Genomic DNA, 14,462 nt, shown 5'->3' with positions numbered 1-14,462 from the left:
AATTACTGAGCCTGCGCGTCTGGAGCCTGTGCTCCGCAACAAGAGAGGCCGCGATAGTAAGAGGCCCGCGCACCTCGATGAAGAGTGGCCCCCGCTTGCCACAACTAGAAGAAAGCCCTCGCACAGAAACGAAGACCCAACACAGCCATAAATAAATAAATAAATAAGTAAATAAATAAATAAATAAATAAAAACTAAAATAATAGGAATAAACGATGAACTTCAGTTAATAATCATGTACCAATACAGTTTTGTTAATTATAATAATAAATGTGCTGTACTAACGTAAGATGTTAATAATAAGGGAAACTGGGTGTGAAGTGTATGGTAACTCTTTTTTACTGTCTTCTTGACTTTTTCATAAATTGAAAACTGTTCTAAAAAAAGGCCTATTACACCTACTACTATATGTAAAATAGATATACAACAAGGATTTGCTGCATAGCATATGGAACTATATTCAATATCTTGTAATAACCTATAATGGAAAAGAATCTGAAGCTGTACAGCTGAAACTAACACAATATTGTATATCAACTATAGTTAAATAAACAAATTTAAAAAAGAAAATAACAGAAAAATACGGTCTACTAAAAAATCAAAACCTAAGACTTCAAAAAAATTTGCACATATTCTGGGTGTTTCTGATTACTTCTCACTGTGCCCCCAATCTTCCCAACCAGTTCTACTCAGACTTCCTTTTAACTCTTGTCCTGTTAGAAGGACCTGAGCCTTCATTCTCATCCTCTGAATAATGAGAGCCGCCGCCAAGCATTAACTCAAGGAGTGAAGTAGTTAGATCAGAATTTTAAGTAGAACACCCTGTCCTCTGTGTGATCGGTGGATTGCAGGGTGTGTGGAGACAGGGAGCAAAGGAGAACAGCTTGAGAGCCATTGCAATAGTTCAGGTGAGAAATGACCTCAGTCAAAGCTTGGGAGGTGTGGGTAAGGATAGCAAGGACTTGGTCTCTGGTGGGGAGTAGGGAAGCAAAGGAAAGGAGTGGAGAATGATGTGTTGTCTCTGGCTTCGGTGAATGCAGAGAAGGTATCATTTCCCGAGAGAGAGAATACCTAAGAAGGAATGACAGTGGGTGTCCCTGGAGTTGGGTGGGCAGTAAGAGACACTAAGTGCCCTTCAACCTATTGAGCTTGGGTGCCTATGGCAGTCTCAAAAGGGATGTCCCTGACATATGCTCATGGCTGTGATGAAATAGCTTTGGGTAACTTGAGACAACCTGCCTGAGATGATGTGGTTAAATAGTTAGAGCCAGGTGATTCCCAGGAAGGAGAGAGCCCCCACGTCCTGATGTGACTGATAGCAGGAAAGGCTACAGAAATGTCAGGGAGGGTAACCACTGCAGTGACCTTGGATCTGTATTTCTCCAGGCAATTCAGCACTTTGGCTTCCATGATTCCAGCTGGCCCAACCTTTATTTCCTTTAGTGACACTGTCACTTTCTCCTTCAGAGACCAGTCCCAGGAGTCTCTCCTCTCCCCATGTTGCCCAGTTCTGCTTCTTTGCTTTCCTAAAGTCTTCCTTAACCATGGAGGCAGTTAGTAAGACTCTTGGAAACCATGAGGACATTCTATGGAGAGAAAACCTGGGCAGGGACCAGAACCCAGGTGGAGCCTCCACTCCCTCCCTGTGCCTTTGGCCATGGGCTAGGATTGGGCTCGGTGGGTATAATGTAAAGCACTGTTGAACTGAGATGAATAGATCCTCTTCCCCCAACCAGAATAACCTATCTCCTCTTCATGACTGCCAAGTGCTACTTTCAGGTGCATGAATGAAGTTGTTTCATGACTGCTAAGTGCTCCTTTCAGGTGCATGAATGAAGTTGTTTTGTTTTCTTTTGGTGTTGTTATGATTTCATTTTTAGAAGCTGTTGAATGTATTGAGTGGTTTGGGGAGCAGAATTAAAAAGGGGTCAAAATGTCTGTCCTCCTTTGGAAATTGGCCAAGAGTCATTTGCAACCATTAACCCCCACACAGGTTTTTATATGGTGAGCCGACAGAGGGTAAAAAGCCAAAGAGAATACAGGATCCCAGGCCTTCCAACATTTATTCTGTATTATTGTACGCACTCACAGATTCAGCAATAGTAGTGGGGATGCAGTCAGAGTTGCTATAGTCACTGTCTCTTCAAGCAGAGGCTCTGGCCACCTGAGGTTGGGATTGGGCTCATCAGGGGTGGGAGCTGGGCAATAGCTCCCCTCCCTTCCCAAGCCCTATCCAAGAGACATGCAGAAGGACAGGGTCAGGCAGGTTCACAGATAAGGTGGGCCACCCAGGCTGGGGACTGTAGGTAAGCCAGGCCACTGGCTCTCTCTTCACTTGTGTGGGATTTCCAGGGGCCTCTGGGACCCTGGGGGTGGTTACATATGTTTGGGGGACAATACACCTCCTGCTTCTTTAGGGGGCAAGACTTCTCCCTTCAGGGGCTGGACTGGGTCAGTCTCTTAGACCTGGCCAGGAGCTGGGACAAGCAGAGGCTGCTTCAGTGGCCCCTCCTGCTGCACCAGCAGCTGCTCCCCTTTCTTTTCCAGTTGCTCATCTTTCTTTGCTGGCTCTTGATCCAGCCGCTGGCCCAAGACCTTCTTCTCCTGCTCCAGCTGTTGCACATGCTGGTCCTGCTTCTGTGATTCTTGCTGTTGCTGCTGCTGTTCTACATGCTTTTCCTGCTTCTGTGACTCTTGCTGCTTCTGCTGCTGTTCTACGTGCTTTTCTTGCTTCTGTGACTCTTGCTGCTTCTGCTGCTGTTCTACGTGCTTTTCTTGCTTCTGTGACTCTTGCTGCTTCTGCTGCTGTTCCACATGCTTTTCCTGCTTCTGTGATTCTTGCTGCTTCTGCTGCTGTTCTACATGCTTTTCCTGCTTCTGTGACTCTTGCTGCTTCTGCTGCTGTTCTACATGCTTTTCTTGCTTCTGTGACTCTTGCTGCTTCTGCTGCTGTTCTACGTGCTTTTCTTGCTTCTGTGACTCTTGCTGCTTCTGCTGCTGTTCTACATGCTTTTCTTGCTTCTGTGACTCTTGCTGCTTCTGCTGCTGTTCTACATGCTTTTCCTGCTTCTGTGACTCTTGCTGCTGCTGCTGTTCCACATGCTTTTCTTGCTTCTGTGACTCTTGCTGCTTCTGCTGCTGTTCTACATGCTTTTCTTGCTTCTGTGACTCTTGCTGCTGCTGCTGTTCCACATGCTTTTCCTGCTTCTGTGACTCTTGCTGCTTCTGCTGCTGTTCTACATGCTTTTCTTGCTTCTGTGACTCTTGCTGCTTCTGCTGCTGTTCTACATGCTTTTCTTGCTTCTGTGACTCTTGCTGCTGCTGCTGTTCCACATGCTTTTCCTGCTTCTGTGACTCTTGCTGCTTCTGCTGCTGTTCTACATGCTTTTCTTGCTTCTGTGACTCTTGCTGCTTCTGCTGCTGTTCTACATGCTTTTTTTGCTTCTGTGACTCTTGCTGCTTCTGCTGTTGTTCTACATGCTTTTCTTGCTTCTGTGACTCTTGCTGCTGCTGCTGCTGCTGCTGCTGCTGTTCTACATGCTTTTCTTGCTTCTGTGACTCTTGCTGCTGCTGCTGCTGCTGTTCTACATGCTTTTCTTGCTTCTGTGACTCTTGCTGCTGCTGCTGCTGCTGTTCTACATGCTTTTCTTGCTTCTGTGACTCTTGCTGCTGCTGCTGCTGCTGCTGTTCTACATGCTTTTCTTGCTTCTGTGACTCTTGCTGCTGCTGCTGCTGCTGCTGTTCTACATGCTTTTCTTGCTTCTGTGACTCTTGCTGCTGCTGCTGCTGCTGCTGTTCCGGATGTTGTTCCGGATGCTCTGGCTCCTGTTGCTGTGGCTTACACCCTTGCTCGGGCACCTCCTTCACAGGAGTTGTGTGTTTCTCCCCGAGCTCCAAGGGATCCTTCCCTGGGATGACCTTCTGGCATGGGGCAGGCAGTGGAGTTGGCTGCTTCACTTGCTCCTGCTGGATATTGGTGGGAGGAGAAACAGGCTTGACAGGCTCCTTACAGAGGGCAGGGGGCAGGGTCACTGGCAGAGTACCTTGCTTGGACATCTTGGAAGCTGCTTTAGGTCAACCTGAAAAACAGGAGGGGTCAGAGGGTTAATTGAAGGCGAGGAAGTAGATGAACCGCTGGAAATATGCAGCAGCGCCTGGTTTCTCAGCATCCCCTCTTCCCTTCGGTGGGGGTACTCTCCCACTCACGCTGGGCTATCATTCCCCAGAAGCAGCAGAGTGAAGGGTAGGAATGGAGAGGGGCAGGGAAAGGCCCTCCTGGGAGCCTCTTGTTCCCAAGAGCCAACAAAGAGGACTCTCTCCAGAGGTGCTCTGCAAAGGTGGTCTGGGTACCCCTTCACCTCCTGCCCTTGCCTATCCTTGTCTCTCCCTTGTTTCTGACCTTCACATACAAAGAAGAGAGATGAGCTCTGGGATTATGACAAGAAGAGGGAAGGTGCTAGGAAAAGAAAGGTCTCCTGCAGGACTCCCGAGTCCTGGAAAATCAGTAGCCCATCCCGAGAGGATCTGAGAGGTGAGGGTGCACGCCCTGGACTGGAGTCACATGATGTGATCTCGGCTTAAATCTCCCAGTGAAATGCTGTGTGGTTCTGAACAAGTCATTTAGCCCCTCTGGACCTCAGATTTCTCCTCTGTAAAATGAACAGATTGGCCTATTCAGCTCCAGAGCTGCTTTCTCTCCTGACCATCTGAGCTTTAGCTGGTGGTGGTAGGAGGGGGCTGGAAGGTTGCTGAGAGTTGGAGCTGGTTCTTTCAAGTCTCCTACTTCTAAGCTGGGTTTCCCTGCCCCTGCTCAGCCTGGGTTCTCCAAATAGAAAGTGTTCCCCATGCTGCATTTCTCCCTTTGGTAGCACAGCCAAGAGTTACAAGCATGTCCCCGGACACCCTGCCTCCATAAAGAAGGCAAAATCACAGTCAGCCCAAATCAATCAGTTTTAGGAGAGAAATTGGCCATATTTCCCCTTCATCCCCATCTTACTCCTCTCTCTGTCTCTTTCTGTCTCTCTGCCTCTCTCTCTCTCTCTAAAATACGGTCCCAAAAAAGTATGGGGTAGGAGGAGCTTGCTGTCTGTTCTGTGTTTCCATACCATGGCACCTAGCCCTCAGCACAGTGACCTGAGCCCTCCTAGAAGAACAGTAGTCTTGTTGAATCCAGCACACAAGTGATACCTGCACCCACCTGGCTGGCCACCCCCAGCCATGTTCTGGCCTGTGGGAGGCCCCCGGTCCCAACCTTGGTTCTGCCAGCTAGCACTTACCTGACTCACAGTGAGGACGGCTGGAGGAGCTTCTAGAGTGGAGCACTGAGCCAAGCAGGGGCCGGGATGCCCTTTATACTGTTCTCCAGCCTGGCCTCTTTCCCAAGGTGAAGGAGATGGACTGGTTTCACCGCTCCAGTTGGTCAATTTCCTCTAGCCCCTTCCTGACTCATCATAGGAACCTTAAGCAAAAAACCCCTCAGGGCCCCTTTTTGCAGGGACACACAGCTCCTGCCTGGCCAGCGGGCTCTGGGGGCTCATTCACTCCTGTGATACTTGTGACCTGGGCACAGGGAGGTGAGGGAGGCATCTCAGGAACCTGGTCCCCTTTTCCTCTTGTTTTGTGACCTCAGCCAAGCTTTTTTTCTGAATCTCAGTTTCTCCACCTGTAAAATGGGTTGTTCCTCACTATTAGGCTGTGGGATTCATTTCCAAGGGCACAGAATAGAAAGTTATATGTCCTTCTGGGATGTCCAGTCTGGAGATGTTGTGTAAATGTGGGAGGAATCACTTTTCATGAAGGGGTGGGGCTGTTGGGGGGTGCTCTTGGCCACTAGCCCACAACCCATCTGCTCTCAAGACACATCTATAATTCCATTCTGTGTGGAAATAAACTCTGTCCTGGGATGGGGTAGGGTTGAGTCTGACAACTTTAGGCCCAAAAAGTCAAGCAGAAGGCTTTGCAGGGGCTACCATGTGCTAGGGGCTATCCAGGCCCTATGCTGCAGGCTGTAGTTACAGAAGTTCCCAAGAATGCCATGCTCACCAAAACTCCAAGGCATGGACCATTCTAAGTCTGTAATATATAAATCTATATATATATTTAAAATAAATATATAATATATAAAAATTAAATAATAAGGATTGCTTCTTATGGTGATAAAACAAACATTTCATACAATGTTTTGGGGAAATGCATGAAGGTATAAAATCAAAACTAGATCATCCATTACTTTCTCTAAACTACTCTCTAAAAATAGCTTATGCCAGCTTTCAGAGTGGGGATTAGAGCTTGCTTGTCCCTCCCCGGTGCTGATGACGACCTAACACTCCTGGAATACAATCCAAACGACTGCCTCGGGTTCAAAGACCCTTGCTGAGGGTCCTCAGTTACTAGGACAAGCCCAGTGCTCCCCACCTCTGGGGGCTCTCTGTGTTTTTCAGCTTCACTGTAAATGTGGGGACCTGCCAGAGAGCCTCCCTGAGACCCCATCTAGAGGGTTATTCCCTGTTTCACTTCATTTCACTAAGAACAATTGAGGGCCCTTTTATATGCTTTTGTTCACTTGTTTATTTTCCATATCTCCCATTGGAAAATAAGCTCTAAAAGGCAGGAGTTTTGCCTGGTGTGTTTTCTACTATGTCCCCAAAACCTGCCATAACCGTCGAATATAATCAGTGCTCTATAAACATTTGTCGAAGGAATGAAAGAACAGTGCATCTCACCACCTGGAGACAATTACCATTGAGCATTTTAGTGTTGTGTGTGTGTGTGTATGTGTGTATAAACAAAACTGAACTGTGACTTGCCTTTCTTTTTAATGATTGGTTAATAGCTTACTTTATGAACATCATTTGAACTCTCTTCTTCACAACCTAATCAAAAAAGAAATATTAGAATAATATCAAGGAAAATACTCATTTCTGGGGCTAACTTTGAGATGCATTCTGATTTCCCCATAGTTTTCCTCACAGGCACCTACCTCCCTCCCAGCCCCCAATAGATCTATTTATAGTGCTAATTTTGCCATGCTCCTGGGGCTTAGTCTGGAAAGACAGATGGAGGGACTCCTGCCTCCAGATTACTACCCTCTGCTCATGCCCTCTCTGGCCCCTGAGCCCAGCTGGGACCTCACATGTTCTCCCCCTTAGCACAGGGATGGCCATCTTCTGGGGCTGGGAAAGCCCTTTCCACCCTGCCCCCTGCCATCCCCCTCCCCCAAGCAGAACCGACCCAGTATCCTCACACATGGGCACCCATGCCTTGTGCTCTGCTGCTGACATCACAGAGGAGGCATCTGCCCCTCCCCAGCTCATGACAGTCAGTCCCAGGGCAGCAGACCCTGCTCCAGGTAGTCACACTGGTCTTATGGGTTTCCAAGGGCTAGTACCCGCCAGATCTACCTCCCGCCCTCTGATTCATAGCATAATGAGAGCTTTGCAGGGAAGACAGTGTGTGTGAGCCTTCGGCTGCTGGGTAAAGCTAGGGTGTGGTGAGGAAGGCGAAGCATGGAGCTGAGGTGTGTGTGTGCAGGGGAGGGGTTGGAGGAGCCCCAGCCGTTTAGGGGCTCAGAGGCCCCATGCCCTGCCCTCACGTTGCCCCATCTGGGGCACAGACAGGCATGTGTACAGGGGAGATTCTCTCGGTGCCTGTGCGAGTGACCCCACAGGCCCACATGAAGAGGCCGGGTAGCTGTCCATCCCCCGCCCAGGATAATGAGGATGAGCTCATATACCATGACACATGCAGAGGCCCTGATGTCAGCTCATCCCCAGCTCAGAGAGGCCCCGGCTCTTTCTCTTGCAGAGCTAGAAACTCTCCAAATGAAACAACCTTCTCGAACTGTTGCTTAGCTGTGGGGGCAGGAGGAATGGGTCACGAATTTCACTGCCTGGGGGGATGAGGACAGCCCTTCGTAAGGGTCAGGATGAGGGCAGATGGTCCTGAGAGGCAGACTTGGACCAGGAGGTCTCACGTTCCCACCTTGGGTCACCATGACTAGGCTGTTTCCCGAAGAGGCAATACCTCCATCCTCTGAGGCCACTAACTTCCTCTCCATCCCCTGAGGCCTCCTCCTCTGCTCAGTGCACTGTTGCCTACATCATCTCACAATCTGCAGCCCGCACTGGTCACCTTCCCACAGGCCCAGAATCCTCACTCTCCTCCTCCGTGGCCTCCTGAACCTGACCTCCGTGCCTCATTTGTCTTTTATGCCCATCTGCTGCTCCAAGAAGGGGGAGAAGACCAAGAAAGGGCCAAGAGGCTGATTCTTCCTCTCCGGGCTCCTGGGTTGGCCTGTCTGATGTGCCCTGGTTGCCTTCCTTATGTCTTCCTCTGGCTTCCCCTCCTTGGCCTATGGGGTTGCTGGTTCCCAATTTCAGTCCCCATCGCTGGCCCTTGTTTGTGAATCTGATCCCTGTGGAGAGACAGTCACAGTTCTGCCCCTGGTGCAAAAAGTGGGGCAAAGCCATGAACGTTTATTAGTAGCAGAGAAAAGGAGCTGTTCAGTGTCCTCTCCTCCAGCTGGCAGGATGCCCTCCCCTGGGGCTCCCTGGGAAATCACATTCTGGGCAACATAAGAGTACTATACAGAGGATTGGCATCACCTGATCCTGGAGAAGAGGCTTTCACCAAGAGGAGTTAATTGCCTTACTGGGTTCCTGCTCAGCCCCACTGTGAGCAGCCCCAGTGTGGCCCTTTTCTAACCTCACCTGTTCTTTGTATTTGTGCACTGTTTCACTGTCATTAAGCTGTCTAACTGCTCCAGGCATCCAGATGGGTCTGTCTGGTGCAGAGTATCAAAGAGTGCCTCTTCCTTCTTCCCTAAAACGTGCCTCCCTGCTTACTATCTGCATCAAACCAGGCCACAATGCAGAGTCAAGGCGAGTCTTGGTCTCTGGGGCCCCAGTTGGGTCAGTGTACTGGGGAGGGCCTTGACTACCACCCCAGCCTCCCAGGGAGATACAACCCCTGACCTCAGAAAGCCCCACATTTAGGAGGACACAGCTCCTGCTCCCAGGAAACTCCCATCTGATGGGAAGACAGGTACAGGAACAGAGCGATGGGTATGATTCAATGCCATGCCACATGAGCACACAACTAACTGGCCTAGGCATAGATGCAGGGGTGAACAGACCAGGGCTGTGAGTCTCCCTGAGGAGAAGGCAAAGGAGGCAAACCTTCAAAGCCTACTGTTTACCAGACATGATGCTAAACAAGCCTCATCCACTATCTCATTTAACCCTCTGCACTTCACAGACGAGCAGCTGCGGCTCAGAGCAGAGGTCCCCCAGCCAGCAAATGGAGCAAGCGTGGGTGTGTCTGCTCCCAGGCCAGTCTCTCCACCAGGGAAGGCAGGGATGTCCATCAAGTGCAATAGATACCGGAGATACCGGAGAAGCAGCGTCCAGGGTTGCCACAGAGGAAGATTGGAGAGCTGCAAACCAGAAGACGCCTGAGCTGGAAACTGCAGGAGTGGCCGAAAAGTTATTTTCCTGCCACTCAGGTTTTACTAGAAAGCCTGCTTGGAGTGGGGTGTGGGGGGCAGGGCAGGAAGGAGAGAGAGAAGTCAGAAGGCTTTGGGGGAGAAAGGCAAGCCCAGGTCTTCCTCTTACAGGCAAGTCCTTGCGTGCTCAGCTATAGCCTCGCCTTTTCTCTCCCCTGTGGTCCAGCCTCCAGTACTTCTTCTAGGAGCCTCAGGCCCCAGGCACCCCCAAACTAGCTCCTTCCCCAGCTTAGGATCCACATCTGAGAAAGCTGGTGCTGGAGGAGCCTTCACGGTCATCAAGTTCAACCCTGGCTTCATGAAGGATGACACAGTCTAGAGACAGGAAGGAAGAGCAGGGATCACACAGGGGGTCAGTGGCAGGTCCTGGCCAGGTCCAGATCTCCTCATTTCCTGAGTTCACCTTTACTCACCTCTGTGCTTCTGTGCTGGAAATCCCTTTATCACCTTCTGCCTTACTGATCTTTTGTCCATTGAGAGCAGATTGAGAGCTTCCCATGTGCCTGTGTTCCAGACACTTAGGGGCACAGCCTTGAACAAAACAGGTGAAAGTCCCCACCCTCCTAAAATTTTCATTCCAGTGTGGGAGGCAGGTGGCAAGTGAAATAAACACATACCTGGAATATAAAGCGTGTTAGAAATACTGTGTAGAAAAATAGGGCAAAGAAGAGGTTTATGGAGCCCTCAGGGAGGGGATGTTGTGTATTTTAAATGGAGTAGTCAAGAAAGGCCTACAGCAAGAACCTGAAGGAATGAGGTCAAGGTGAGGATAAGTGGAGGGAGAGGGAACAGCAAGGGCCATGTCCCTAAGGCATGTTCTGACACCAGCAAGGAGGCCAGTATAGCTGGGCATGTGTGAATGAGGGAAAGAGCTGTCAGAGGTGAGTGTGGAGGAGTGGATGATGCCGGGCAGTGGGAGAAATCATGCAGCAACTTGGGCTTTTACGGTGAATGAGATGAGAAGCCACTGCAGAGTACTGCACAGAGGATTGGCATCATTTGACTTACTTTAAAAGGATCTCTCTGGCAAGGGTGGAAGCAGGTAGAACTGTAAGAGGCAACCACAGCCACATAGCAGCTGCTTAGGACTCGGGTGACAGTAGCAGAGGCAGGGAGAAGTGGTCAGATTATAGATATGCTTTGACAATAGAATCAGTAATACTCACTAACAGATTAGATGTAAGGTATAGGTGAGAGCAAACAATGACTCAAAAATTCTTGGCCTGAATGAATGACTAAGGATGGAGCTGCCATTTAACAGATATAGAGAAGACCACAGGAGGGGCTGGCTTTGTGGGAAAAATCAACAGTGAGCTTTGGGACATGTTAAGTTTGAGATACCCATTAGACACACCCAAGTAGAATTGTCAAGTAGGCAGTTAGATATACTAGTGGAGTTCAGAAGAAGGTTCATGCTGTAGACATAAATTTGGAAATCATCAGTGTATAAATGGCATGTGAAGTCACGAGCCAGGGTGAGGTTATCAAGGGAATGAATACAGATAGTAAAGAGAAGAGGCTCAAGGACCATCCCCTGAATTACTCCAGTGTCAAGGGGTCAGATGAGAAGGAACAAGTCAAGAAAACTGGGACAAACTGAGAAGGAGCAGGTAAGAAACCCATCAGGAGAATGGGGTATCCCGGAAGACACGTGGAGACGTTGAGGAGAAGGGATGAACAACTGGAGGAAATGCTGTAAAGATGAGGACCAAGAACACCCATTGGGCTGGGCAACATGGAGTCCATTGGAGACCTTGACAAAGGCAGTCAAGGGCAGAGGTGAGGATGAAAGCCAGATTGCAGTGACTTCAAGAGAGAATGAGAAGAGAGGGCTTGGGACAGTGAAAATAGACAGCATTTTCAAAAAGTCTTATAGGGAAGAGAAGCAGATAAATGGGAGAATAGCCAGTGCTGATTCCCTTCCTCCAACATCTTCTAAACTCTACTCATGACTCTACCCTTCCTCTGCTGGGAAGTCGTCACTGACAGACCAAAGTCCACGAGCCCCTGACAGCTCTACAGCCCATGCTCATTTCAACCCCATCTCCCCACTCCTCTGCTCCTGCCTGTAGAGGTTTGGATCCAGGCTGGGACTTTCCCACTTCTTCTCTGTTCCTGGAGACCTCTTCTGCAAATATCTCCATGACTTACTTCTGCACCTCATTCAGACCTCTACTCGAAATGTCACTTCCCTGAGATGGCTCCTCCAGCCACCCTATCTAAAATAGACCACTCACTCCACCATGCTATTTATCTCATTAGAATGCTCGTCACCATTTGAACTTATGGTTTTTATTTGTGTGCTTGCTCCGCTAGAATGTAAGTTCACGAGAGGAGAGCTCTTTACTGTATTAATTTCTCGACTTTCCCAATACTTAGGACCATACTTGGCACATGGTCTCCTCAACATGTCCAATATGTCTGTCACCTATGTAAATACTTCTGGAAGGAATGTCTACTCATGTTAAAAAGATGTAACTGTGTTTTCCCATAAATAAATTTAACCTCTATTATCTAGTCACTGTTCTTGATGAGAGAAAACTTAATGCATTCAAGTCCGGATAAACTCAATCAACTCTGGCTTAACCTCAGGCAATGTAAGATCCCCTCTTCCATTCCTTCTCCTCTTACCCCTCAGATTATTTTAAGACTGCTTTCTGGAAAGTATAAGATTTTAGATCTCTGCCATGAATCCCAAAATCCTGTTTAGAAACAATTTTTGTTTTGAAGATCCAGCTATAGACCCTCCTCTGGGGTCTGTGCAGCTGACAAGATGGAAGACGGCTCCTCAGGGAGTCTTGTGTGAGAGAAAGGATGGGATTAAAATATTCCAAAATTTCACCCCCTATGTAGTCTCTCCTTCTTTGTAGCAGTAGTGATCATGTGACTTTGTAAACATTCCTTCCTCACCATTAATAGTCTCAAGCTTTAGAGAGCAAAACCAGGACCCCATTTTCCCTCCTGCATCTGCCCTGGCTCTTTTTTGGTAGTATTTCTGTGCTTAGAGTTTCACTTCTCCACTCCCTGCCTCCAGCCCTAGCAATACAGGAATTCCAGCCATCCTCTGCCCCTGCCTCTAAGTAGTTCCAAGCAGCAGGTGGAGCTAACTGGCCATGAGGCCAAACAGAAATGTGAAATCTGCATTCAGGGATGAGACTAGGAGAGACAGTCCTGGCATCCCTGCAGGCACTGGGGGCTAATAGAGCCAAGCCAGCCCCAGCCCTTCTGGAGGGTCTGTGCTATGCCCACCTCCAGGAGGCAAGAAAGAGGAGGGGGCTGGAGCCAGGGTAAGTATAGTATTATTTTAACTGGGGAAGGAGGAGCATTCAGTCTGGCTGAGGTTCAAGGAGCCCCATCTTCCATGCTTAACTTGCCATTGCAGCTTCCTGGGTCTCACATAGTACAAGCATCTCTGGTGTGTGCAGCAAGATATCAGAGTTTAAAAATTCAGTTTGTAATTTTTGTCCATGACTCCTAAATGTAACCCAACCACTTCATCCAATGCTTAACCAAGCAAACAACAATTGATCTAGTGTTGAGTGGAGGGGAGAGGAGACATTAAGTCTCCCCAGTTTGTACCTTCCTAACCTGAGTTTTCTGCCATTGAAATGGTTCCTCTTTTTTCCAGCTTTATTGAGATATAATTGATAAAAATCATGTAAGTTTAAGGTATACAATGTGATGCTTTGATACACATATATATTACAAAGTAATTACCACGATAAGGTTAGTTAACATATTTATCGCATAATTACCATTTGTTTGTGTGTATGGTAAGAACATTTAAGATCTACTCTACTAGCAGTTTTCAAATAAATAAGACAATATTGTTGCTTACAGTCACCATTTTGTACATTAAATTCCCAGAGCTTATTTACCTTATAACTGGTGGTTTCTACCCCTATTCCCTCCCCCATCTGCCCCCACCCAGTCTCTGGCAACAACTACTTCACTCTGTCTCAATGAGGCTTTTTTTTTTTTTTAAGATTCCACACATAAGTGAGAGAATACAGTATTTGTCTTTCTGTCTGAGTTATCTCACTTAGAAATTATCCAAAATGAAATACAGAAAGACAATTTTAAAAGAAAAGGAACACTGCTTCAGTGAGCTGTGGGAAAATATCAAGCAGCCTAATACAAGCACAGCTGAAGTCCCTGAAAGATGGAGTAGAAGGGCAATTACTGAAATGTTTAAAAACTGAGGTGGGGGGGCTCTATACAGATACAAAAATATTAATGAACTCAAGCACAAGAAATGTGAAGCAAATTATATCATCACATCAAAATAAAATTGCTTCTAGCAAGTGATAAAGAAAATAATCACAAAAACCAGCACAGAAAAATAGACACATTGCACAAGGAAGGTCATATTACAGAGGGAAAAAGAGTAAGAACAAATTGCTCACTCTTCACAATGCAAGCCAGAAAATAACAGAGCAAGTGTACTGAAAGAGAAACTATATATACATTGGAATTCTATATTCAGTAAAATATCTTTATAAAATGAAGACTTTTTCAGACATTTCAAAGCTGAAATTATTTAACACCAGAAGACTCTGAACTCTAAGAAATGTTAAAGGTAATCCTTCAGGATGAATAGGAGTGATATAAAATGGAATTATAGATCCACACAAAGGAAGAAAGACCACTCTACCCAGATAAAAGCAAAAGACTTTTGCTTACTATTTAAAACTACTTGGAGAATAAATAATTATTTAAAGCAAAATTGATAGCAATGTATTATGAGGTTTTTAACATATGTAAAAGAAAAGTGTATCACACCAAAGCACAAAGGTCAGAAAGAAAGAAATGGATGAATATTGTTTATAGGTTCTTAGGCTGCAAGTAAAGTGGTGTAATATGAAGGTAAGCTATCCTAAGTGAAGGATCTGTACAACGCAATTTAACCACCAAAATCACAAAGAGTTATAGAGTAAGTCAACAAAGGAGATGAGATGGG

General features: G+C 47.3%; 1 protein-coding gene across 1 annotated transcript; it reads right to left on the bottom strand.

Annotated features, from left to right (window-relative positions):
- Positions 1–2,460: 2,460 nt before the first annotated feature.
- Positions 2,461–4,056, bottom strand: IVL (involucrin). Its single transcript, XM_057541288.1, has 2 exons — positions 3,816–4,056; positions 2,461–3,347 (listed from the first exon to the last, which is right to left on the bottom strand). Exons 1-2 carry the CDS (start codon positions 4,054–4,056, stop codon positions 2,461–2,463), a joined length of 1,128 nt encoding a protein of 375 aa, XP_057397271.1.
- Between the last annotated feature and the right edge of the window lie 10,406 nt (positions 4,057–14,462).

The sequence above is a fragment of the Balaenoptera acutorostrata genome, chromosome 1, assembly GCF_949987535.1.
Source record: "Balaenoptera acutorostrata chromosome 1, mBalAcu1.1, whole genome shotgun sequence".
NCBI classification, from domain to species: domain Eukaryota; kingdom Metazoa; phylum Chordata; class Mammalia; order Artiodactyla; family Balaenopteridae; genus Balaenoptera; species Balaenoptera acutorostrata.
This window is presented reverse-complemented; position numbering and strand designations above follow the sequence as displayed.

Coding starts and splice junctions, on each gene's coding strand:
- IVL (XM_057541288.1), bottom strand. CDS start 4,056: ATGTCCAAGCAAGGTACTCTGCCAGTGACCCTGCCCCCTGCCCTCTGT. Junction 3,348..3,815: donor ACAGCAACAGGAGCCAGAGC/ATCCGGAACAAC, acceptor AAGAGTCACAGA/AGCAGGAAAAGCATGTGGAA.